Here is a 27,711-nt window from a genome sequence, read left to right on the forward strand (position 1 = left end):
CAGGAGAGGACGATAAAGGTAGGCTCCGGGGGCCACGCTGCCGGCCTGGGCCTCCGCGCNTGCGCTCTTGTTCTGAACTAAAGAAGTTTGAAAATGTCGTGTCTCACAAAATCAGAGGTGCTTGGTTTGGTTTGGGGTTTTTTTTGTTGTTGTTTGTTTTGTTTTTAGGAGACTTGTGTATGAGGATCTCAAACTTATTTGTACAGCCCCCCCCGTCCCCCGTACCCCCGCCCGGAAGTTCCTTTTTGCGATGGAAAAATTCTACAGCTTATTCGAGGCTTTCATGGTCTGACTCTAAGGAGACAAGATCTTTTTCTTGAAATGGGTGGTCACTTGCCCTTAAGAATGTCCATCTGGGGCCGCGTTATCTTCGGAACTCAAGGAGGGCAGTGAAGGATTTTGTGTCTCTGAACAGGTCTGCAGAGATTAACTTGCTGAAGGCAGCGTGGTGTAATTCTGGCACGCACCTGAGCCAGAGCCTCCGTGCCTAACACTTCTCTGTGGGGTTGTTCAGACATTTATTAATTTTTCCTCTTCTCTTATAGGTGATTTTCCTTCACGGATTGGGAGATACAGGGTAGGTACTGTTGTTAGTAATGAAATGGGGTTATGCATCTATTTACACCATCAAAGATTAATTAAGACCTTTAGGACTGTATAAATAGAAGACTGCTGTTATAATGCCCTCCAGTCCCGGCATCAGATGCAACCTTTTCGTTTTTGAAAACTCCCGGGATTTTTCTCTCCTCATCTTAAATGTGTCACGTTTCATCTCATGTTTCTGGAATGTATTAAAGTTGCAAACTCTAATGTGAGTCGCTGAGGGTATTTGGTGGAATGTTTTAGAGCTATTGTGCAGCGGAGACTTTTATAGAGGAGTTAAAATTTCAGTGTGGGTTGAGAAGTGATTGGTTTTGATAAGAGAATTAATAGCAGTGTGAGGTATACAGTCTTCTAATTCAGAGCTTAGATAGTCCCTTAAAAGAAGAAATCAGTTGAAGTGAAGGCCACTCAAAGATATATTATTTGAAGGCTGATGAGACAAGTTTTGTTGCGCTAACTTTAGATACATGACTTATCTTTCCCTTGGGCTTTTTCCTGTATTGAGAGGTATTTGTTCTTGAAAGGGTTTTGTTGTTGTTGTTGTTGTTTTTTTAATGTTTTATTTATTTTTGAGACAGACAGACTGTGTGAGCTGGGGAGGGGCAGAGAGAGAGGGAGACAAGAATCTGAAGCAGGCTCCAGGCTGGGCTGTTGGCACAGAGCCTGACGCGGGGCTGGACTTAATGAACCTGGAGATCATGACCTGAGCTGAAGTTGAACACTTAACCCACTGAGCCAGCCAGATGCCCTGAGAGATTTGTTTTTCATGTAAAGCTGTGATTATCAAGGGCACCAGACAGGCTCAGTCAGTAGAGCATGTGGCCATTGATCTCACAAGTTGAGTTCAAGCCATGTTGGGTGTGGAGCAGCAGTGATTATCCATTTGAAACTTGGGCAGAATTACAGAACTGGAAGAAAACGGAAGATAGATATATTTGTGATAAAGTAATCAGAAAGTAGCAAATGTTCTTTACGAGGAGGTGTTGGGCTAGTTGAATTGTTAAAAGTGACTCCTAAGTACTCTTTTATGTCAACTAAGTAGAAGTACATGATCTTGTATGGAGTTGGGGCAGAGGTTGCAGGAGTCTTTGTGGCAACCACGTTGTATTGTGAAACTGACAAGACCTTTTCTTACTATCATTTAACTGAAGAGAGGCGCAGAGAAGCTCTTTTACGGCCCAGCCCTTCTTGATGCTGAGAGTCAGGGAGGAACTTGCTACCCTATAACTTTCCCTCTGCGGGATCTTGAAGAATCAGTCTGAGAGGAGAGCGTGTCAGTGCAGGAAGATTCTCCGTAGACCCCAGTTTAACCAGATTCCATAAGCTGAAGTTAAAGAGGGAAAATGACGAAGACAGCGAACAACGAGAGATTAAATTTACCAAGAGCATCCATGGCGCCTTGACTAAGAATTAAGTTTATGTAAAAAATTAAAGGTCTCCAATTCCCAAAATACTTGGCGAGATAAAGAAAAGCTCACTCTGAATCGGTCCCATGACTACATGGTGAAACTCAGAAGCAATCAGTCTGACAAGTGGCAATTTCATGTTCAAAATATATGTCAGGTTAAGTTGGCGGATGGTAGGGATTAAGTGACTCAGTTTGTTGCTACTTGCCTTATTTTTCCTTTCTGGTTAAGATTCTTTTTTGTAGAACCATCCAAGGCATACTGTCATAGGTTTCCAAGTCTGTGTCTTTTAGATTGCTTGTGAAAAAAATGGCAACCAGTTAACGGTTAGAAGACCCATGTAATTCTATGTTTTGATGATTCTAATAATACTCCCCACAGTTTTATTTCTGAGATTGGTGCTCATTTTACTACATGTGTGTTTATCATGGTAGTGATTTTTTTTCCTTAAAAAGTTTTTTTTCAGTGGTGTCTCTTATTTAGCTGTGTCTTACTGCCTATAGCATATGCACTAGCATGTTTAAAGCTCCGAAGAGTTCTGCTGTAAAGAAGCACCTATGATAAAGTGTTCCTTATAACATGTATAATAAACTGTGAAACTGGTATTCAAAGAAATATGCTTTAGACTATACCGCATGGTGTGAGATCACAGTTTTCCTTCCAAAATAAAAATAACTCTTGTTATGATGATGCAAATGTCATATTTGTATTGTAAACAAATTCAAACTGTAAATATGAGAGGAGAATGAAAGTTCGTTGAAATCCCAAAGCCCAGAGATACTTATTGTTGATAGCATTTTAAGAAATTTTTTTAAATTTTTTGATGTTTTACTTATTTTTTAAAATTTTTAATGTTTTATTTATTTTTGAGAGAGAGAGAGAGACAGCATGAGCAGGGGAGGGTCAGAGAGAGAGGGAGACACAGAATCCAGACAGGCTCCAGGCTCTGAGCTAGCTGTCAGCACAGAGCCTGACGCGGGGCTTGAACCCATGAACCGTGAGATCAGACCTGAGCCAAAGTTGGATGTTTAACCGACTGAGCCACCCAGGCATCCCAAGAAAAGTTTTATTTTGAAATATTTTCACATTTGCTTAAGAGTTCCAAGAATATCGTCTCCTCAATACCTTTTACCCAGATTCACTTATCTCTGTTTATTGAATATGTTTTTATGTTTGTTGAACCCCCTGAGGGGAGATTACGGTTATCCTGATTGTTTATTTCCAAACCCTTTAGCATGTTCCTGACCACAGGAGAGTCTTTGATGTAACCCCAGAACCATATTTGGGACATGGAGCACTTATTTAATAGTATTATCTAATATAATAGTTATTCAGACTTTTCCAGTTGTCCCAGGAATGCCCTTTATAGTAATCCCCTCCTGTTGGATTCTACCTCCTGGTCACACTTTGCATTTTAGCTCTTGTATCTCTTTAGTTTCTTAATCGAGAGCAGTCCCTTAGCTCTTGGTGTTTCAGAACATTGACATGTTTGCAGAGATCAGGCGAGTGCCTCAGTTTGGGTTTGTTTGCCATTTCCTCAGGATCAGATTCATTCGATTAGTTTCTGCATTTTTGATGATTCTGCAGGTGATATGTCCTGTTCATCGCATTGTGTCCGGATACAAATGTCAGCATTTGTCGCCTTGCTGTTTGTTGCTCACTTGGGTCCCTTGACCAAGGTGGTCTTTTCCGGGTTTCTCCACTTCTTGACCCTTTGTAGTTAAAAAGCAACTTATAAGGAGATACTTTGACAGTTTGCAAATTGCACGTTACACTTTTACCCAATGTTCTTAGCATCTGTTGACGATTCTTGCTTGACTCCGTAGTTAATATGATGTGATTTCTAAGTCTGTCACTCTTTATGTTCATTGGTTAGCCCCTACCCATTTTTTTGCATGGGCTATCGATGTAAGTAATGGGATTCCATCATTATTACTGCGCTTTAAATTTTTTAACTTTTTTAGGGGGACCTGGGTGGCTCAGTTGGTTAAGTGTCTGACTTCCGCTCAGGTCATGATCACATGGTTCGTGGGCCCCACATCAGGCTCTGTGCTGATGGCTAGCTCAGAGCCTGGAGCCTGCTTCAGATTCTGTGTGTGTGTGTATGTCTCTCTCTCCCTCCTTGCCCCTCCCCTACTCACGCTCTGTCACACTGTCTCTCAAAAATGAATAAACATTAAATAAAAAAACCTGTAAATTTGCATAAACGTTTACCAGAAGTAATGTTTAGAGATCCTGATACTCTCTCAATCAGATGACCCAGTTGATAACATCTCTGACACCTTTGGGATATGCTGAAGGAGTATTGCCTCATTACTCTATAAAATTTCAGTGTGTATTTTGAAAGTACACGGACATTTCCACATCACCACAGTTAACCATCAGATAAGAAGTTAACATTGATCTAAAACTATCATCAAATATCTTGGTTCTGTCATCACATTTTCTTGATTTGACCCAATCATGTCTCTTACGGGCCCAGGATTCAATTCAGGATCACATGTTGCATTTAGGTATCATTAGTCTCCTTCAGTCTAGAGCAGTCTTTGTCTTTCATGACTTTCACACTTTTTGAGAATGCAGGCCAATGACTTTGTAGAATGTCCCTCAGTGTGGGTTTATGTGATGTCGCCTTCTTTTTTTTGTTTGTTTCTTTTTTTTTATAATAGTTTACTGTCAAGTTGGTTTCCATATAACACCCAGTGCTCATCCACACAAGTGCCCTCCTCCATGCCCATCACCCGCCTTCCCCTCCCCCCCATCTGCCCTCAGTTTGTTCTTGGCATTCAAGAGTCTCTCATGGTTTGCCTCCCTCCCTCTCCCCACTATTTCTCTCCCACGGTCCCCCATTAAGTTCCTCCTAATCCTCCTATACGTGCAATCATATGGTATCTGTCCTTCTCTGCCTGACTTATTTCACTCAACATAACACCCTCAAGTTCCATCCATGTTGCTACACAGGCCAGATAGTATTCCATTGTATAGATAAACCACATCTTGATCCATTCGTCCGTTGATGGAAACTTAGGCTCTTTCCATGTTTTGGCTGTTGTTGAGAGTGCTGCTATGAACACTGGGGTACATGTGCCCCTATGCATCACCACTCCTGTATCCCTTGGGTTAATTCCTACCAGTGCTGTTGCTGAGTCATTAGGAGTTCTATTGTTAATTTTTTGAGGAACCTCCACACTGTTTTCCAGAGGGGCTGCACCAGTTTACATTCCCACCAACAGTGTAGGAGGGTGCCCATTTCTCCACATCCTCACCAGCATCTAGAGTCCTCTGGTTTGCTCATTTTAGCCACCCTGACTGGCATGAGGTGGTATCTCAGTGTGGTTTTGATTTGTATTTCCCTGATGAGGAGGGATGCCGAGCATCGTTTCATGTGTCTGTTGGCCATCTGGATGTCCTCTTTGGAGAAGTGTCTGTTCATATCTTCTGCCCATTTCTTCACTGGGTTGTTTGTTTTTCGAGTGTGGAGTTTGGTGAGTTCCTTATAGATTTTGGATATTAACCCTTTATCTGATATGTCATTTGCAACTATCTTTTCCCATTCTGTCAGTTACCTATTAGTTTTATGGATTGTTTCCTTTGCTGTGCAGAGCTTTTTGTCTTGAGGAGGTCCCAATAGTTCATTTTTGCTCTTGATTCCCTTGCCTTTGGGGATGTGTCAAGTAAGAAATTGCTGCAGTGGAGGTCAAGGAGGTTGCTTCCTGCTTTCTCCTCTAGGGTTTTGATGGTTTCCTGTCTCACGTTCAGGTCCTTTATCCATTTTGAGTTTATTTTTTGTGTATGGTGTGAGAAAATGATCTGCATGTTCATTCTTCTGCATGTTGCTGCGCAGTTCTTCCAGCACCATCTGTTAAAGAGACTGTCTTTTTTCCATTGGGTACTCTTTCCTGCTTTGTCAGAGATTAGTTGGCTGTACACTTTTGGGTCCAAATCTGAGTTCTCTATTCTATTCCATTGGCCTGTGTGTCTGTTTTTGTGCCAATACCATACTGTCTTCATGAAGACAGCTTTGTAGTAGATGTTGCCTTCTGACTTAAGCCTTTTTGACCAGAATAGCACAGGTGTTGCAGTGTTCATCTCAGTGGATTGTATCAGACACATACTGTGTTGGTTTTTGTTTACCGGTGATGCTGCATTTTTCACCTGGTGAAGATAGTGTTTGCTCTGTTTCTCCACAGTAAAATTAGCATGTGTATTACTTAAAAATATTTTGTGGGGAGCTGTAGCACACTATGAGTCTGGAGTTCTCTCCCGTCCAGCAGGAGAGGGGATAACAGAATTGAATACAAGAGATGCTAATGTCCGGGAGGAGATAAGAGCCCCGACCAGGGGTTTCATCTCTGTATTTGTTGAGCTCACAAGATACTACCCACATAGTGACCATGAAGAAAACAAGATCTTATACCCATGAACATGGAGAAAACAACCAGGCAGTGATCATTAACTTGTGTGTGTAAGAAGCAGAGGGTCTGGAGGACAAGTGGAGTTTGTGATTAAAGTACAAGAGTCTGGGGCGCCTGGGTGGCTTAGTCGGTTAAGCGTCTGACTTTCGCTTGGGTGATGATCTCACGGTTCGTGGGTTTGAGCCCCATGTTGGGGTCTGTGCTGACTGCCAGCTCGGAGCCTGGAGCCTGTTTCAGTCTGTGACTCCCTCTCTCTCTGACCCTCCCCTGCTCACGCTGTCTCTCTCTCTCCTAAAAATAAATAAAACATTTAAAAAAAATAAATAAATAAAGTACAAGAGTCTGTTGGCAACAGATGAAAAGTAGTTTTCCTGAAGGTGATGTAATAAGTTATAGAAGCTTATAATAATAAGCTACTCATGATCCCGTAGCAGTATCTTGCTAGCTCACCTTGGGTGCTTTCGCCCTGGGGTGGCAGCGTTCTGTCCTAAGCTTTTTTCTAACCCATTTATGTAAGTTGAACCTGTTTCCCCACAGGGAGATGCTTTGATATTATGAAAACGTATGTTTCTCACCAAATTTTCTCCTATGGATTTAGTGTCCATTAGTGATTTTTGGCCATATCTATTATTATGAAACTTCCAAATGACAATCTCTTGAAAATATCCTTCATTCTAGATTTTTTATTCATTGGCATTTCTCCCTTCTCCCTTATTTATTATGTATGCATATATTCATTTATTCATTTTAAAGTGTCAGATCAGGACAGACTCTTGGATTGCTTTTTAACTCTGAGGGTTACAAACTGTTAAATCTATCATATTTTTGATGGTCAAATCGTCCTGTACTTGGCTAGCAGAGCCCCATCAAGCCACTCTTACGGGATGTGTCTCCATCATTCCTTGAGCACTTCCTTGCTTTCTGGTGCAGCAAGCTCTGTTCCAGGGTCATCTTCTATTTTCCTGCTTCAGTCTTGGGACTCAGCCATTTTTTTCAAGAGCTCTGGTTCCTCTTAGTAGAGAATATTATTTAGGAACCAAGACCTGAGTGCTGTATGTGGTTATTGAAGGAATCGTTACTTCTAGAGCCTTTTGGTAGACAGAACTGAGAGTGTAGCTATGTAGCATACATGGGTAGACACACATCGATACCAATTTTCATGTTGACATACATTAACATTTGGGGCTTTATACTGATTCCCTCCAGTTCATCAGCACCACTGGAATTATTCTAGCCTCCTGCCTTTCCATAGTATAATGGCATGAGAAGCCTGGCTTCTGCTCTGGCAGTTTCGGCCTGTAGCGCACGTTGGCATGGCCTCTCACCCCTCCAGATGCCCCACCCACAGCTTTGCTTCATACGTGGAAACAACCTCCACACCTGACACCCCCCTGCCTCCCCAGCTGAATCTGACACCTGAAAGCTCTGTTCAGTCAAGGGCAGCAGGGCAGGAGAACCGGCAGGTGGAAAACTTGGCCTCTTCATGTAACTGTCCCTCCTTATATCCCCAGAGTTACCGGTCCGTATTACCAATCTATGTGAGAATTTTCTAGGCTGTGGAGGTTTTAAAGCTTAGAAAAGAAAGTTTCAAAAGAAAAAGAAAGACGGGGGTGCCTGAGTGGCTCAATCAGTTAAGCTTCCTACCCTTGATTTCGACCCAGTCATGATCTCATGATTCAGGAGATCGAACCCTGCATCAGGTTCTGTGCTGATAGTGTGGAGCCTGCTTGGGATTCTCTCCCCTTCTCTCTCTGCCCCTCCTCTGCTTGCATGTCGGGGGGCAGGGAGGGGCGCGCTCTCTCTCTCTCAGAATAAAGAAATAAAACATTAAAAAGACAAAGATAAAAAAAAGTTTCAGGGGCACTTGGGTGGCTTAGTCAGTTAAGCGTCCGACTTTCGCTTAGGTCATGATCTCACAGTTCGTGGGTTCGAACCCCGCGTCGGGCTCTGTGCTGACTGCCAGCTTAGAGCCTGGAGCCTATTTCAGATTCTGTGTCTCCCTCTCTCTCTGATCCTCCCCTGCTCACGCTGCCTCTCTCTCTCTCTCTCTCCTAGAAATAAATAAAAATATTAAAAAAAAAGTTTCAAAGACAAATGTTTAAGTAGATGAAGTCTTACTGAGAGATCAAATAAGGAGAAGATTAAAAATAATATTGAATTGGCAACGTGGGTATTTTTTGTGACCATTCATTTGCAAGTCCTTCTGTAATCAGGAACTGAGAGAATTATAGAGTGTGATTTGGGGATCATTTAGTTACAAGGACTAGAAAACCATTTGACTGGTTTATGCAAAAAGTGGTATTTATGGAAAGATTCAAGGATAAGTTCCAAGACGGCAAAGATTTTTTTAAAACTTCATTAAAACAGAACTCGCATACCATAAAAGTCACCTGAGAATACAGATATTTTCTATATAACTTAATACTGCATCCTCAGGGCCTAGACACTACTGGATACGTAGAAGAACTAAGTGTTGAGTATGTAAATGGACGAATGAGGAATTAAGGGGCAAGACGTATAATGGGAATTAGTCACCAAGTATATTAAGTTTCCTAGGGCTGCCATCGTAAAAACAACAAACTGGATGGCATAAAGCCACAGAAATTTAGTCTCATAGTTAAAGAAGTTCAGAGTCCAATATCAGGGTGTCAGAAGGACTGTGTGCACTCCCTCCAAAGGCTGTAGGGGAGAACCCTTGCCTCTTCCAGGTTGTGACGGCCCCTTGGCTGTCATGGTCTATACTTCCAGTCCCTGCCTCGCTCCTCACATGACCATTTGCTCTTGATCTGTGTTCTTTCCTAGTTTTTTTTTTCCTTCTCATTTCTAATAAGGACACCAGTTACTAGATTTAGGGCCCATCCTAATCCTAACAAATCCCACCTTGATCCTTAACAGATTACAGCTGCAAAGAGCCTCTTTCCAAATAAGGTCACATTCTCATGTTCCAGGTGGACATGAATTTTGGTGGGTACAATTCAGTCCATTGCACCAAAGTTATTCTCTCTGCTTTTCATCTCCTTGTGGTCTCTCCCTTTTGCTTCTCTCTGTATATTTGTACAATTTCCTCAGCTGACACACTTTTCTTATCAAAATGACCCTAAAATGGACCACCCCAACTCTGACTTCATAGCAACCCTAATTCTGGTGGTCAGTTAAGAATCTGACTCCATCTTGGGGCACCTGGGTGGCTCGGGCAGTTAAGCATCCCACTTTAGCTCAGATCATGACTTCATGGCTTATGAGTTCAAGCCCTGCTTTGGGCTCTGTGCTGACAACTCGGAGCCTGGAGCCTGCTTCAGGTTCTGACTCCCTCTCTCTCTCTGCTCCTCTCTCTCTCAAGCTCTGTCTGTCTCAAATATAAATAAACATTTTAAAAAATTAAAAAAAATTAATCTGACCCTACCTTGGGGCGCCTGGGTGGCTCAGTCAGTTGAGTGAGTTTGGCTCAGGTCATGATCTCACGGCTTGTGGGGTCGAGCCCCACGTCAGGCTCGGTGCTGACAGCTCAGAGCCTGGAGCCTGCTTCAGATTCTGTGTCTCCCTTCTCTTTCCCCCTCCCTCGCTCACGCTGTCTCTGTCTCTCTCAAAAATAAATAAACATAAAAAAATATGAATCTGAGCCATCTTGGGTCCTTTTGCTCTTAGCCAGATAGTTGGTAAGACCCCTTAGGACAGGTAGGGGAGAGTCCGTAACAGTGATATGTTACTGCCCCAGGGATGGCGATAGTAGTGTTTCTTGTACAAACTGGGAAAGAACCTTGGTGTTTATTAGTTCCACACCATATTACTGTGGAGCAGTGACATAATGGAAACGGACTTTAGTTACTTTGTAGTCTTTTCTAAAAGCACAATTGAGAAGTAAAATAGAGTGAAATTGTAGTATTTCTTGGGTTACGCCTGGAAAGTTTTTTAAAAGAACTCAGAGAACCTGTGTGTGTGTGTGTGTGTAAGTTTTGTTTTCTTTTTCTGTTTCTAATAAATGAAATACATTCTGATTAATCTAGGTTTCTGAACAGTAGAGTGTCCATTTAACTGAAGCTTTGTGTAGATTTCTTGAATCTTGAGGTTTCCACTGACTTTGAGAATTATTGAAAGGACTAGAAACAAGTTGGCCATACTTTTGTATAATACAGTTACAGTCAAAGATTTTTAGGGGCGCCTGGGTGGCTCATTCGGTTTGAGCGTCTGACTTCGGATCAGGTCAGGATCTCACAGTTCATGGGTTTGAGCCCCGCATCGGGCTCACTGCTGTCGGTGCAGAGCCTGCTTTGGATCCTGTGTTCCCCTCCCTCCCGCCTCTCCTATCTCTATCAAAAATAATAAAAATAAACATTAAAAGAAGATTTTTATAACCCATGGGGAGATTATGGATGGGAAAGCTAAGAACTGGAAAGGCATTGATTCTCATACGTTAATATGCACGAAAGTCATCTGGAAGGCTTGAGAGAGGGACACACAGAATCCGAAGCAGGCTCCAGGCTCTCAGCTTGTCAGCACAGAGCCTGATGTGGGGCTTGAATCCACAAACCATGAGATCATGATCTGAGCTGAAGTCAGACACTTAACCAACTGAGCCACCTAGGCGCCCCAAAGTAACTCTTTTAAAGTGTACAATGCCATAGTTTTTAGTCTATTTACAAAGTTGGGGAACCATCACTAAGGTGTTAATTCCAGGATATTTTCAGCATCCCCCAAAGAAACGGCATAGCCATTAGCAGATAGATACTCTTCATTCCCTTCCCTGGCAACCTCTCATCTCCTTTCAGTTTCTATGGATTTACCTATTTTGGATATTTCATAGAAATGGAATTGGACAATATTTGACCATTTTTGTATGAATTCTTTCACGTAGCGTCTTTTTCATGTTCATTCGTGTTGTAACCTGTCTCAGTACCTTTTTCCTTTTAGTGTCAAATAATATTCCATGGAGTGATAGCCATGTATTGATCTTGTGAATATACCATATCTTTTTAATTTATCAGCTGATGAGCATCGGAGTTGTTTCCTCTTTTTGGCTGTTATGAGTGGAGCTACTCTGAACCTCCGCGTGGCAGGTTTTCCGTGACCTTCGGCATTCAGTCCACTTGCACAGCTGCCAGGTCACTGGTGAGGCTTGAGCGCTTTGAGGAGCTCCCACAGCATCTGTTTTCCGCAGGGGCTGTGCCATTTTGCACTTCTGCCCACAGTATGTGAAGGCTCCGAGTTTTCTACACTCTCACCAGTATTTGTGATTATCTTTCTTTTTGATTATCGCCATCCTGTTGAAGGTGCAGTGTTTTAGTATTTAATGGCATTTCCTAGTGACTAACAAGGTTGATCATCGTTTCATGTGCTTATTGGCCATTCATATATATCTTCACTAGAGAAATATCTATTCAAGCCCTTTGACCGTTTTTAATACCGAGTTGTCTTTTGTCTTGTTGATTTGTAAGACTTTAAAAATATATTCTGGGGTCTCCTGCGCAGCTCAGTCAGTTAAGTGTTCAACTTGAGCTCAGGCATGATCTTGCAGTTTGTGAGTTCAAGCCCTGCTTTGGGCTCACTGCTGTCAGCTCAGAGCCTGCTTGGAGTCCTCTTTCCCTCTTTCTCTCTGCCCCCTCCCCATGCTCACTCATGTGCTCTCTCTCTCTCTCTCTCTCAAAAGTAAAAAAATAATAGGGGTGCCTGGGTGGCTCAGTCAGTTAAGTATCCAACTTCGGCTCAGGTCATGATCTCACAGTCCGTGGTTTCGAGCCCTGCGTCAGGCTCTGTGCTGACAGCTCAGAGCCTGGAGCCTGCTTCAGATTCTGTGTCTCCCTCTCTCTCTGCCCCTCCCCAGCTCTCTCTCTGTCCCTATCTCTCAAAATAAAAGACATTAAAAAAATTTTTTTTAATAAAATAAAAAAATAATAATAATAAATAAAAATATATTTGCTGGCTTAGTTGGAAGAGCATGTGATTCTTGATCTCAAGAGTCATGAGTTGGAGCTGCATATTGAGTGTAGAGATTACTAAAAATAATAAATCAACTTCAAAAATTAAAAATATATTTTAGGTATTAGAATCCCCATATATTTGATTTTCAAATAGTATCTTCCATTCTATGGGTTATCTTTCTACTTTCTTGATAGTGAAGTACAACAGTTTTTAATCCTAGTGAATTCTAGTTTATGTTTTTCTTTTTTTGGTCGCTTGTGCTTATCATTCCATATCATTGTTACCAAGCTTCCCCAGTTGTTAATCTTTTACCACATTGTGCAACCCTGCATGCGTTCAGGCTCTTCTCTTTGTTTCCATATGTATATGTATATGCTCGTTATCTAGTAATCAGAAGTTGTGTTTTTTTTTTTTTTTTTTTTGAGAGAGAATGAGAGAGATAGAGGGCCCAACTGAGCAAGGGACAGGGAGAGAGAATCCCAGGAGGGGTGGGGAGAGGGAGAGAGAGAGAGAGAGAGAAGTAGGGCTCACCTGAAGTGCAGTTCATGTTCACTTGCTGTGAAACTTGACCTCATCTACAGCGGGGCTCGTGCTCACCCAAAACAGGGTTCGTGCTCACTGAACATGAGACTCAAACTCATGAACAATGAATGAGATCATGACCTGAACCAAAGTAAAATGCTTAACAACTGGGCCACCCAGGCACTCCCAGAAGGCTCTTATTTAACTCTTTGAGATCAACCTCAGGCATGATCTTCCATCATCCCTAAATAGTCTAGTGTGTTTCCCATGCACGAGGACATTATATGACCAGTGTACAACACTCCAAAGGAGGAAGTCAACATTCATCCAGCACTACTATCAAGTCCAAAGAATCCATTCAAGTTTTTTTAAATGTCTATTTATAAATATTAAAAAATATTAAATAAATATTTACTTTTCTTAATCTTTATTTTTGAGAGAGAAAGAGAGAGACTGACACTGTAGATCACTTTGAGAGTACTGCCACCTTAAGAACGTTAAGTCTTCTGGTTCATGAACATGGTATGTTCACTTATGTAGATCTTTAATTTCTTTCAACATTTTTGTAGTTTTTTTTCATAGTGAAGTCTCTATATATACCCATACACACAAGACACACACATGAACTGACATATAAACACACATTTAGGGGGCACTTGGGGGCCTCAGTCAGTTAAGCATCCGACTTTGGCTCAGGTCATGATCTTGGCGGTTTGTGGGTTTAAGACCTGCACCGGGCTCTGTGCTGCCTGCTTAGAGCTGAGAGCCTGCTTTGGATTCTGTGTCTCCTTCTCTCTCTGTTCCTCCCCTGCTCACACCCCCTCTCTCTCTCTCTCTTTCAAAAATAAAGATTTTTTTTTTAATTGAAACACACATTTACACATGCAAGCATCCATACAACTCTAGAATAGTGCCTGACTCGTAATTAGTGTTATAATGTAAGTGTTAAAATTACTACAGTTGTTACTAGTTTTTTTATATGCCTTTAACACTTTGGGGGTGGTGGATTAAAATAGAGAAATAGTTAATAGAAAAGCATTCAATATTTATGTATTTATTTATGTATTTAACTTTAAATAGTTTTTTAATTTTAAGTAGGCTCCTTACCCAACATGGGGCTTGAACTCATGACCTAAGAGTTGCATCATCTACCATTTAACATATATATTTGGACTGTTTCACCCAAAAAAATGTCCTAAATTCCTTTTTTAAAAATTACTTTTTTTTTTTTTTTTTTAAGTAAGCTCTATTCTCAGCATGGGGCTTGAACTCCTGACCCGGGGATCAAGAGTCTATGCTCTACCAGCTGAGCCCAGCAGGTGCCCATAAGTTACTTTTACTTTATGCTTTAATAGAAGTAAAGTGTAGGAAGCATCAGTTATAATGTCAAGTGTAAACAAGTAGGAACTATATGTATGATCCCATTTTTGTAATATCTGTATCTGTTACTTAGGTGATACATGTGAAAAAAAATTGGAAGGAAATGCACCAAAAGATTAACTGCTTATTTCTAGATAGAAGGATTGTGATGGTTTAGTTTTTCTAATATTCCATTTTGAACATGTATATGTACATAATACACACAAGGAAAGAATGTTAAAGTTATTTTCATTAGAGTAGAAGCATGTAGAGACAACTGATTTACTCCTGAGGTTTCTTCCATCATATAAAATATGATTGATATTATCTGTCTTGTCTTCTCTGTTAGGCAAGTTGTTAGGAGGTTATAGAGAGAAAAATATATCTAAATTTTGTACATTGTAAAGCCCTATGGAAATCTGTGAAAGAAAACACACTGCTCTTCAGAAAACAGGAGAGCTCATCTTCATTTGTAAGTCAAGTATAATTAATAGCCTTTGGATTGTTTCTGAGTCGGTAGCGGTGTTTTAAAGCATTGATGGTCCACATTTTTAAGGTATTATAAGGAGTTAACATTTATCCTTGCAAGTTTTTAAAGGTACTGTACTGTTACTAATTTATTGGGATTTAAAACAGTATCTAATGGCATTATTCAAATAATTTCTCTACCAGGCATGGATGGGCGGAAGCTTTTGCTGGTATCAGAAGTTCACATATCAAGTATATCTGCCCACATGCGTAAGTATTTTAATTTTTATGTTTCTGATTCAGAATCTGGAGAGGAATAATTGTGATAGCTTTGCTTTTCTAGAAAAGCATTTAAATATAATTCATTTTTATCCTTTAAATATTCGGTTTAAAAGTAAAGCTTAGTAAATTCTTTAAAACGAAACTGGTAACTTGACTACGTAGAATTTTTTTTCCTATTGCGTTGGGAAATTTAAAATATGCTCTCTTGGAGGTCAGCTGAACTGAGAACCAGAAAAATTCCTTTAGATACACAAACATGTGCATGATACACATCAGGGGATTTGTTTACTTGTCAAGTTTGTGAGTGATCTTTACTATGTTGAAACACTCCTAAATTTTATCAGCTGAAGGAAATGTGATATATATACTGTGGAAAATAACCACAGGTTTTGAAGTCTGATACATTTGGGTTTAAATTCTGAAAATGTTTGTGGATGTCAAAAAGAAACTATAAAGTTTTGAGAAGACTCAGAAAGTTGCTGAGATTGTGAAGGTCAAACCATTGCCGAAAGACCGTGAAGACAAATGGGATTAGAATTCACACTAGCAGGTTAGCAATTCATCCTCAGAAGTGGGAGCAGCATAGAGTTGTCAAATATGAAAGAGGGAATGGAAAGAGGAAAAATACCTGATTAGGTAAGAAAACATTCTGTCCCCTTTCTATCCTTAAATAGATGGTTTGTCTTACCTCTGTAGGCTACAACTGAATACTATGGCCAGGGTTACTGCGTCCCCTATCTGACTCACGAAGGAGGCAATTCTTGATTAGTTAGAATGTTCTCCTGTATTGTCATTGGCCCCACGATTGAATTTGATGTAAGGCCATTTCCCAACCTAGGGAACTTCGTTTCTCAGAGAAATTTTGATAAGATTCTGTAACCTCTAAGGTAGACTCCTTTTACGAATTAGGAGGATAGAGGGGAGATGTAGTTACAGTGTATTTATTTTTCTTTCCTGTTCTATCCAGCTACGTTCAGGGTGTCCAGCTACGTTCAGGGTGTCCATACCTGACAGATTGTTCATCAAAGACTTGAACTGAGTAGAGTGGGCACTTCAGCCACACTTCTATTTCCCATATTTATTTAGAGGTCTCTTAACCAAATACATCGCTGACACTTAAGCAAAAATGTAATCTGAGCATATGGGAATTGCTGCTACCATATCTGTGTGGAAAATTGCTAGTATCCTTAGACCTAGCCAGGTCTCATATTTTATGCATTTCCAACTGTCTTGCTTATACATTTTTGAAAGAAACTGTCTGGCTTGAAAGTATTAAATAAGGGTGTTAAGAAAGGAAAACGTTTTTCTTTGCCAAGCTGGGTCCTTCCCACCTGCTGTTCTGTCTTCAGAACACATTTGGAGGCTGTGTAGAAAAAGCGACACCATGTGGATCCAGTATACAGCTCGTATGTTGAAATTGTGCAGTTCTGTGTAAGCCTGAAGGAATTCGCTCTCCTTCAGTGACGGAATTTACCCGGTTTTCTGCCTTGTTATAGTACTCTCACTTTGTTGTTTTCTTTCTTTTCCGTGTAGACCAGTTATGCCTGTAACATTGAATATGAACATGGCTATGCCTTCCTGGTAAGTAAGAATTATTCAGTAAGAACTTTTTATTTATTCTTAGTGGTTTTTTTTTTTTTAATTGGAAGTGCTTTTGCATATAGCAGTTTTTAGTTAGCAATTGTTAAGTTGCAAAGTTACATAATTAACTTTACGTTTAACCTTTAATTATTTAGGTTTTGTATTTTAGACTCAGGAGCTGTGCCAAGAGGTAGAGGGAGAGAATAGGTAGACAGAAGTACCATCTCCTACTGCTGAATGAACCTTTGTTGGTTTTAGTGACCCAACACTTGAATGACCCCGTGTGGCATACCCTCTGATTAAGCTACAGCCTCTCACCCTTCCAACTTCTTGCTTTTCTGGAGAGTTGACATGTTTTTAAGGAAACCACTTCCATTTCCATTTTCAAGATATTTTCACATTCCCTGTATGTTTTATAGTCAAGAAGTAGAGCCAGTTCTTCGTTCCTCTGGGCCACTTCCAGTCCATTGTGCCCTCGTCCTCTCCACTTGTTCCCACCCATTTCTTACCCCCCGCTTCACTTCCTTTTTATCTACCCTGGGTTTCTTGGCAATTTTCACAGGTTCCTGTCTGCTTTGCCCTCTGGTTCTTTCATCTTCCTTCTCTGGCAAAACTCCCATCCCGAACCAAAGTTTCCAGCTAATGTCCCTAGAGGCCATAATGAAGGATGTGACCTTTCCCTTCCATAGGGAAGTGGAAAGGGCCTGATAGAAAAGAGGAAAGCTTCCTTTGGGGCTCTGGCTTGAGGTTTCTACATGATGAAAAAGTTTTGCAGAATATGGCCAGAGGTCAGTGTAATACTTCTACCTGATAGCTACGAGATCGTGCGTGCAAGAGGGGCGCGTAAAGGAGCTCTGTTCCACTGGATTGACCCGGGGTGCAGCCAAAGGGGAAGGGGCTGGCTGGAATTAATTCACTGCACACTTTTTGGGGGAGTGTGCGTCGAGATCCTTGCCGCTGGAGTGTAGGATTGGATTAGGTATTCTCCTAGATGTTCTTACTCTAAAATTATGTGGCACTGTGATTTTTTTTAACATTAGAATCTGTATCCAGTTGGTGAAAGGAACGTGTAGAATGTCAGATTCACACATTTAAGTTATGTTTTGGCCTCTGTAGACGTTTTAATTTTGACCTTTTAATGGTTTGCCCTTTTAATCCAGACTACCGTGAGTTTAGTGAAATGCACTTACCGTGAGCACATATTTTTAGAGTCAAATAGCTCTTTTAAGATTTTGCCTTATTTTCCAGGTTTGATATTACTGGGCTGTCACTAGAATCACAGGAGGATGAACCTGGAATTAAACAGGCAGCAGAAAATGGTAAATACAGAAAAATTTTCTAAAGACAAAAGAATTCTTATTTTAGTAGATTCAGTAGTTTTATGGATATTGGTGAAACACAGCGTACAGTTTTCTGAACTTAGTAGGGACGCTGTTTCCTTTGTTTCTGATCGCCCTCTAACTTGTTTGACACAATGGCCACATAGACCCTTAAGTATAGGCGGTGACCGTGAGGTGAGTAGGGAAGAATGGCCTTTATCAAGCCCCATATCTGTTGGATACATAATTTTGCTTTCATTTACATAGGCTGATGGAGAAAATAGCAATTTAATGGTTGTGGCCGGTGATCTTCATTAAGGAGACTTGGAATAAGGCTGGGTCTAATGATATAATCGTGGATAATGCAGATTGTATCTGTGGTTAGTTTAGTGCAGTAGTGCTAACAGATGCCCGTCATGGAACACTTAGCTCTTTAAAGGCAGGTCACTGTTGCATATCTTAGCACTTGGTGTGACCTTGAGGAATAAAGCATTGGGAAGTTCAGGGACGTGGTCCCAGCACCGCTTCCCCTTGGCGAGCCGCTAACGTTCACCAGGCCCCCAGCTGCACCCGGCTGGGCCTCCGTTGTCACCGCCGCGGCCTCCCCTCCGCCGAAATCCATCCCTCCACTTTCTCAGCACTTCTTTTACTTCTTAACCCCCCTTTACTCTTTTCTAGCCCATTCTTCCATGCCACAGTCACGGTGTTGCTTGCTTTTCATACTCATTCTAAGAACTCAACCTTATATAGAAAAGAAAATAATTTTTCATTTGGGCATTTGGCTTTTGCAGTGTTTTAGAAAAAGCAGATTTTTATTTTTTGATAAGAAGGAAATATGAAATTGGAAATTCTCATCTTAAAAAATGAAACTCTGGGAGCGGCTGGGTGGCCCAGGAAGCTGAACGTCTGACTCCTGATCTTGGCTCAGGTCATGATCTCGTGTTTCGTGGGTTCAGGCCCCATATTGGGCTCTGTGCTGACAGTGCGGAGCCTCTTTAGGATTTTCTCTTTCCCTCTCTCTCTTTCCCCTGCTCACACTCTCTCCCAAAATAAATAAATAAACTTTAAAAAAATGTCACATTGTTGTAAAAACATTAAACTCTTGCACATATGTAAAAAATGAAAGATGGGCACCTGGGTGGCTCAGTGGGTTAAGCGTCCGACTCTGCTTAGGTCATGATCTCATGGTTTGTGAGTTCAAGCCCAGCATCAGGCTTTTTGGATTTTGTGTCTCCCTCTCTCTCTCTCTCTCTACCCCTCTCCTGCTTGCACTCTCTCTCTCTCAAAAATAAACATTAAAAAAAGAAAACCATAGCACTGATGATAAAAAGAAATTCTAAGAGTCATCAAGTTTTATAGTTAGTGATTTGTGTCAAAGTGTTTTGCAAAACAAAAGAACTCTGATTTTTTTTTCCTATATCATTTACTGGATATAGATAAAATTACAGTTTTTAAAATAATAGAATGAACTTTTTTTTTTTTAATGATTATTCTGAGAGAGAGAGAATGAGCAGGGGCAGGGCAGAGGGAGAGAATCACAAGCAGGCTCCGCTGAGATCACGGAGCCCACCACGGGGCTCAAACCCGCGAAACATGAGATCATGACCTGAGCCGCAATCAAGAGTTGGATGCTTAACTGACTTAGCCACTCAGGCGCCCGCAATAGAATGAACTTTGTATTTATTTATTTAGTTTATATTTGTAATGTTTATATTTGAGAGAGAGTATGAGCAGGGGAGGGGCACAGAGAGAAGGGGACAGAGAATCTGAAGTGGGCTCCATGCTGACAGCAGACAGCTGATGCGGGGCTCGAACTCATGAACCACGAGATTGTGACCTGAGCTGAAGTCAGATGCTTAATTGACTGAGCCACCCAGGCGCCCTTAGGAGGAACTTTATAAACAGTGTAAATCACAAACATGTAATCTACTTTACTTAGGATTTTAAAATGGCAACTTTTAGGGACAAATTCCTATGATTCATTGGAGAGAGAGAAATATAAAATGTATATGGGCACAATTGACCGTAGATAAGAGAATATCCATTGATTGGTAAAAGAAATAACTTTTATTTACAAATGACATAAATAATTGGACAAGGGTACCCTGCAGGCTCCATTGGAAGAGCAAGAACATGCGACTCTTGATCTCGGGGTTGAGTTTGAGCCCCATGTGAGTGTAGAGATTACTGAAGAGTAAAATCTTCAGAAAAAAAGAAGTTTACTTAACTTTTTAAGCAACGTCTGCCAAATACGAGTTTTATGACGAAAATACATTCTCCTTTTGTATTTTAATAGAGCACTTCAGGTTTTTCACTTGTTATTCACCTGTAATATACCTTGTGCTTTTAAGTATTGGTGATTTACTTTTATGTTGTTTTTTAGTCAAAGCTTTGATAGAGCAAGAGGTGAAGAATGGCATTCCTTCTAACAGAATTATTTTGGGAGGATTTTCTCAGGTAAGGTAAAGTCTGGGTGATATGTCCTTGGTGTATTTATCTAGAAATAAATTCTAGTTTATTTCTATCCTTTTCTGTGGAGGTTTCTTTTTTTTTTTTTTAGATCTTATAGAATCTGATCTATTATTATTAATGCTGAATTAAGTTCGAATGGACTACATATAGTTAATTATAAGAGTGTACTCTTGCTTTTCTCATTTTCTCTCTTTAGTGATTGCCTTTACCTTGCACATTATGTCTTGAAAATCAATTCACTTGGTAAATTGATAGGAACTTGGAATGCATTTTCTTAAAATAATTAGTACACATGTAGTTAGGTTTCTAAGTTGGTGCTGTGCACCCCTTTAAACAAAACTCTGATTTAAACACAGGTCTAGCCCCCGTCTCCTAGGAGGAGACCACCAGTAGCAACAGGAAGGTACAAGTCCAGAGAATTTCTTCTCTCTCTTCGTCATGGGTTCCGGCGGTGGAGCCCCACAGACTCCCCTGTAATCCCCTTGAGACGGGCCCCACGTTGGGGCCCCCGCGGAGTGACCCACAGTGCCAGGGCTGCTGGTGTCCCCCCTGCGCTCGTCCCACCGGGGGGCCTGGAGGCTCTGGGGAAGCTCTTGGGTGGCGCTGCACTGGTCAGCCGGTAGCCACTTCCCTCACCTTCTGGCAGGGGCTGTCCTGGTGTTCGTGGTACCGGGGGGCCTGGGCCTCAGCCCTGTGGGCCGGGGTCCTCTCGGTGTCCTGTCCATGGTTAGATGTTCGTGCTTGTAAGAGGGAGCGAAGTCAGCCTTGACCTGGGTCCTGTCTTGTGATGTCACTCTACCATCTTTCCTCTTTTCATCTTGTAAAATAGATTTTAGATTTAAATACGTGATATGTATTTTTGGCATCTTCTTCTTTCTGTACTTTTTCTCCTTCCTTCTGGACTCTTCCTTCTGGCATAGTTACCTCATATTGACCTTACGTCCTTATTTCAGCTTGTCACATGTCCACCTTGTCTCCCGTCCCCACAGTGCTCTAGCTTCTAATCTGTAAATCTTCTAAATCAGCAACTTAGCGTTCAGACTACCCGAATCAGGGCGATGTTGGAATTAAGGAATTATGTAGAAGTTAGAATTCCGGAGACAGGTCGTTGATACAATATAGTAAAAAGATGTTACTGATTTGGTATTTATTGAAGTTCAAGATAAGGTCTATTGTAGTTCACGTCGTGCCATAAATGTAGGTATATAAATGAATGCTTCATGCGAGTGGGCAGCTGACATAGGAGGCTGTGTAGATGGGACTCATTGATTGCAGCTTACAGGAAGCAGCCCCTAGTGCATGCAGAAGAAAGAGCACGCTGTGCGCCTGTGGGATCACCTCAAGGAAACCGAGGAAGAGAGTGAAGCAAGGCCTCAGGAAACCTCTGAGACTTGGAAAGCCGTCAGGACTTTATCTCCAGCCTCCCTGTCTCCCTGGCCATCTGCGTCATTTGCCTCTTCGTCTAGAGTTGGCTTTTTCTGCCGTCACAGCCTGTGACTTTGCCAGTTCTTGAGTGTGCATGTCACCATTCCAGCACACAGAGGCACCAACTCACAGTCCCTGGATCCCAATTTCAGAATCTTGAGAAAAAGAATATGACTGTCTCAGATGAGTCGGAGTCTCATTTCTCATGGCCCCGGTGACCCACGGGCATGGTCGGCGTGACTGAGGGGACCCAGGCCCCAGAGTACAGGGTGCTGTAAGCTGGGTAGGCAGACACTCCTAATGTGTCTGTTGCAGGGCCCTTACCGTCTTGCATTTTTGTTTTGGGAAACAATACCAGCTTACACTGGATTTGATTTTATACCTAAAACTTTTCAGAGAAAATAAGTAGCTCTAAGTGTAGAATATTGCTGAGGCATTTGTAAGTGCAGCATGTAAATACACTGAGCGTCTTCCCTGACTGCGCGGGTGGCCACTGTGTACTCACGGTGATCTCAGTGTAGAGAGGACATGGGGGTGGGGGGGAATGTATGGATGTACCACTGCTGGCTTGCCTGATCTCCTTTGCCATCAGCCACCCACGCTCATCTTTTTCTTTAATGGCCATTATTAATCACAAGAAGTCAAGTTGCTGTTGGCAGAGGATGTGTTCCACTGACTTTCTCTGCTTGTCTTTCCAGGGAGGAGCGTTATCTCTGTACACCGCTCTTACCACGCAGCAGAAGCTGGCGGGAGTCACGGCCCTCAGTTGCTGGCTCCCTCTACGGACTTCGTTTCCACAGGTAGCCCGACTGAAACGTGCGACATTAGATTCCTGAGCTAAGACAGATCATGTTGCTGGGAGGGTCATTTGTTTTTAATGGATAAACTGTGTATTTTTAGAGCGGCTTTAGGTTCAGAGCGAAACTGAGAGGAAAGCACACCAAGTTCCTGGATGCCCCCTGTCCCCACATGTGCATGGCCCGGGAGCACCCCACAGCCCGGTGTGCATTGTTCATGGTCCGTGAGCCTGCAGTGACCTGCAGTATTGTTCCCTAAAGCCCGTGGCTGACACCAGTCATCCTTGTTTAGAAAGGATTTCCCTGTACTCCAGTGATGGACTTCTCTGTATGCTCTGCTGCCTTTCCCGTGGGTTGCATAGAGTGGAGTAAAAGAGAAGTCCTTTTGTCATAAATCTTATATTTGATGTCTTTGATACATTTTTAAGATATTTATAAAAGGGCAGTTTTTTACACAGAGAAATAATATTTTTAAATGGTCACTATTCTTATTGCTTGCTAGCAGAAGTTTACCACAGAATAGAATTTCTAAGTACTCGATAGCGTAAAGCAATATATAACACACATGGGAGATGTGGATGTTTATTTTCAAATTCATCTTTAAATCTAGAATTTGTTTTCTTTATCCTCATATAATAGTATCTGTTTGGTGTCTGACGCATAGTAAGTGCTGCTTATTAACCGTTTTATTTAAATCCATTAAATAAGACCTGAGGGGAACGTGATGGAGCTAAAGGGTGCCTCTCCTGACAAGGCACCGTGAACGTAATACAGAATAGTAAAGATACAGTCTGCTTCAAGGAACCAACTCACTGGCAAATAATAATACAAGACGGGGTGATCCCATGTCCCGTATAAGTTTATAGAGCTGTGGGGAGCATAGAGATGGAAGGGGTTTTATTTCCATGGCCGAATAGAACCTGTGATGTTAAGTAATAACGTACGTACGAGCGTATCTGTCTGCTGTTGTAAGTGCCTGGCCTAATGCTCTGTACATTTGAATAAAAATACTAGTTTTTTGGTTTTGTTTTTTGTTTTTTTTGCAGGGTCCTATCAGTGGCGTTAACAGAGACATTCCTATTCTTCAGTGCCATGGAGACTGTGACCCTTTAGTTCCCCTAATGATTGCTTCTCTTACTTCTGAAAAGCTAAAAACATTAGTAAATCCAGCAAATATAATCTTCAAAACCTATGAAGGCATGATGCACAGTTCGTGTCAGCAGGTAATTGTTTGGAAGCAGAGACATGTTTGCAACTTTTTCCATGTGATACTTTTAAGATAAGCAACATTTTGATTGCTTGGGCATTTAAGGGAGTTGATTAATGAATTCACATTGAGTCATAGGTTAGGACTTAGATTGCAGTCTCCTCAATTTGATTCAACAGATACTCACTGTTTTCCTATTACAGCAAGTTTTGTGCATAATTCAAAGACAGATAAAAACCAGAACGTTTTATTAACTATTTAAGCTAGGGAAGTTCTCTAAAAAACAGAAAAGCGAGATGCATTTTGTTTGGCCAGTACTGAGACCGTGAAGGAAAGGTTGGATTTGAAAGAATGGGTAGGATTTGGATAGCAGGTGTACAAAGAAACGACTGTAGGGTCCGGAAAGCATGGTGAGCAATTGGGCCCTCACCTTAGGAAAAGCTGGGTGTCCTCATAAAGTAGGTATAAGGAGCAGTGTTAGGAGGAGATAATGTGGAATTCGGTGAACACACTGAGATTGATGTATCCCCAGCATAGCAAAATGGGATATGGGAAATACTCGTCCAAAGCTCAGGCCTGTAATAGAGATTTAGAATAATTGCCAATATTATTGATCACTGAAGAATTACCATGGGAGAATATCAGAAAAAAAGCAGGAGAGAGTTTCAGAGTGTCTGGGTGCCTGGCTGGCTCAGTCGGAAGAGCATGTGACTCTTGACCTTGGGGTTGTGAGTGTGAGCCCCACGCTAGGGGTAGAGATTGCATCCATCCATACACAAACTTTTTTCAGAAACTGGTTAGATTGTTTAAGGAAAAAAAGAACTTCAGAGTGGGAGGGCACAGTGTCCCGTGATTCAGAGCACAATTAAGGAAAAACAGACCAGGAAGAAAGGATCCCATAGTAGGTCACCTTTGACCTTGGATGCTTGGAAATGGAGCCTGCAGAGGATTGTGTGATAGAAGCCTTTACAGAAAGGTAGGGAATAAAGCCTTTATAAAAAGGTTTTTGGAAAGGGGGAAAGGAGTAGGAAGGCTCTTTGGTGAATGGGAGAAAAAGACTTCCTTGGGTGGGAAGGACGGAGGGAGAAAATGTGATGAAGAGAAGATAGTAATCTAACGGGAGAATCTTAGGGAGAGCAAATAACGTAATTTAAAGTCCTAAAGCGGGCAGTGCTTGCCTTCAAAGAGGAGAGCATCACTTAATCTGGAAGAGGATGGATGAATCTAAACAAGGATTGTTGAGGGTAGGTAGTAGTAGTTGAGAGCTTTGTTTTTCAGTAAAGTAGGACATACGGTCACTTGCTAAGAATGAAGGAGGCCTGCATTGGTTTGGAGGCTTGAAGTAGTCAAAATGTGGCTTCACTTATCCTGGGCCCACTGAGGATTTAGTTGGCGGTGGTATGGTAGTGGGGCTTCGATTCCTGGTTTTGTAACAGCTTATTAAATCACTTCATTCCACACAGGAGATGCTGGACATCAAGCAATTCATTGATAAACTTCTACCTCCGGTTGATTGACGTCACTAAGAGGCCTTGTGTGGAAGTACCACCAGCATCACTGTAGTGTATAAACCTCTTCCTGTGCTCAATCCTGAAACTTCGAACATTTGCAGTGTTTTTCAGATATACACCCATAACACAGACTACATAATAATAATATCTCCTTCTGGGAAATAAAGTTCTTTTAAGTTTCTATACATGTGTTTATATGATTCAGAATATACTAGTAGTAAAATAGGTGAAGCAGCTAACTTTTTCCCAAATGTAATTCAGCAAAATAATAAAATATTGTAACCAGATTTTTTATTACATCATTTGAAAATTATTAGTGTGCTTAATGAAAATTTGTTCAGGTATAAATGAGCAGTTAGGATATAAATTATTTATGCATCCTGTGACTTCATCTACAGACTTATTTCAAAATTACTTAGTCACCGTGTACTATCTGTATTTTTATACATGTATTCATTATATACTTAAGGACTGTAATACATAATGAGAATGAGGTATTACTGCATTATTCCCAATAATAGGGATAATGCTTCTAAATTCTAGAGTAATATTGTTCTCTTCAGTTAATGGCCCTTTAATTTTGGGGACCAGGCTTTACTTTCCCTGATATCATTTCTATTTAATGTGTTTTTTTTTTCCTCTCTAGAACTATGTTTCTTTTTTATCCTTCATAACAGACCAAATATTGGCTCCTTGCCATAGACATCTCCTGCCTATGTGTGCTGTAATTTGACATTCTAGATCACAGATTTGATAGTATTTAAAATGTATTTACACTTCTGTAAAGAAACCTGACATCACTTTAAACTTCTTACCACTACTTCCTACACTATACCTTAGTGAGTCCAAACTTAGACCTATATGATTATTAGAATCTTCAGTCTAGATAACTGGCATAATTCTGTGGTTGTATTTTTCGGTAATTAACTGAAAGAGTAATTACATCGTATTCTAGTATGTTCTGGAATATTTAAGACAGATCTTAAAAACTGTAATTTCTAAGATGATTTGCTCTAAGATGATCCTACTCATAGCATAGTTTAGTTTACTTGTTTTGTACATATGTTTGAAACCAACTACTGTAGGAAATGAACAATCCATTAGAAAAATTCGCTTTATTTTTATCTGCCAATGGACTTATTTGAAAACTTCACTTTAGTCAGATGGATTTTTTTATTAGTTTGATTTTACACAGTTGAATTTTTCAGATTATTGTTAAAAATTATCTGAAAACAAATGTATGGGTAATAACAATCACAACTCAATACATACGGTGTAGTCACCAAGTTTAATATGTAGCAAAATGTACACTTGATGTTTCTGAACTGTTGTTAATTTTTCTGCTGTATTCCAACTGACTAAAACAATGTTAGGAATGCATCTTTATAAATGGGTGCTAATTGATAATGGAAATAATTTAGTAATGGATTGTACAGAATGTTAATAATGAAGCCATATGTTTCTGTCTGGATTTAAAATTTTTAAACAATCACTTACTAAGTCATTTTACTTTACCTTGAAGAATATAAATTGTTTCAGTTATGTAAATCAACAAGATCTAATTTATGGCAAGAAATATTCTGTTGAAATGTGCTGTTATGTGGGAAAATGTAAATCTTTTTCATGGTTTCTACCAATGTGAAATAAAATTTAATTCTGCCTTTTCTGTGACTCCTTCAAATACTGTTTTTAATATTTGGATTTACGTTTAAATGGCTGTCATACTGAAGAGGGGGAGAAGGGCAGTGTAGTCATTAGAATATCCATTCAGAAGAGAATTTTTAAAACTGGTAGGGTTAGCCTAGAATGGAATTAGGCATGAGGAAAGCTTCTCTTGTTACTCAATGTTTTTTAAGTTTTTTGTTGCTGTTTTTGGAGAGAGACAGAGAGAGCACGTGCACACAATTGAGAGAGGGGCAGAGAGTAAAGGAGAGAAAATCCCAGGCAGGTTCCACCCTCAATCTCACAAACTGAGATCATGAGCTGAGCCGAAATCAAGAGTCCTCGATCAAGCCACCCAGGTGCCCCTCAATTGTAATCACCTAAAAAAAAACTTCTTAAGTTTGGTTTTCAGTGTTCCTATCCTATTTAAGAAGTTCGGTTTGGGGTTTCCAAGTCTCTTCCATATATGTAGTATGCATGGTATTTTTAAATTAGTGTCATGAGGCGCTTATCCAAATAGTTTTCTCTCCCTTTATGTCACCGTTGACTTCCAGCATTTCCCAGTAAAGGAGTCCTCTCTGTCGTGGCTCTCAAGTCGCCCATCACTTTCTGCTTTTGAATACTTCAAATGACCAGCTCACTTTTTTGTGAAGCAGCTCATTCTATGTTTGGACAACCCTAACGGTTAAGGGAGTTCTGGACTAAAACTTGTGGGCAACTCCAACTCTCTCAGACTTCACAGCACCGCTTTATTTCATGTGACAAT

At 40.8% G+C, this 27,711-nt stretch overlaps 1 protein-coding gene across 1 annotated transcript; it reads left to right on the plus strand.

The window, feature by feature from the left end:
* LYPLA1 (lysophospholipase 1) lies at positions 1-26,947 on the plus strand. Its single transcript, XM_077765022.1, has 9 exons — positions 1-18; positions 546-577; positions 14,894-14,959; positions 16,505-16,552; positions 17,801-17,871; positions 20,255-20,328; positions 22,467-22,568; positions 23,612-23,788; positions 25,236-26,947. Exons 4-9 carry the CDS (start codon positions 16,512-16,514, stop codon positions 25,287-25,289), a joined length of 519 nt encoding a protein of 172 aa, XP_077621148.1. The 5' UTR covers positions 1-18; positions 546-577; positions 14,894-14,959; positions 16,505-16,511; the 3' UTR covers positions 25,290-26,947.
* The last annotated feature ends 764 nt before the right edge of the window (positions 26,948-27,711 follow it).

The sequence above is a fragment of the Crocuta crocuta genome, unplaced genomic scaffold, assembly GCF_008692635.1.
Source record: "Crocuta crocuta isolate KB4526 unplaced genomic scaffold, BGI_CrCroc_1.0 scaffold94, whole genome shotgun sequence".
Classification (NCBI taxonomy): Eukaryota; Metazoa; Chordata; class Mammalia; order Carnivora; family Hyaenidae; genus Crocuta; species Crocuta crocuta.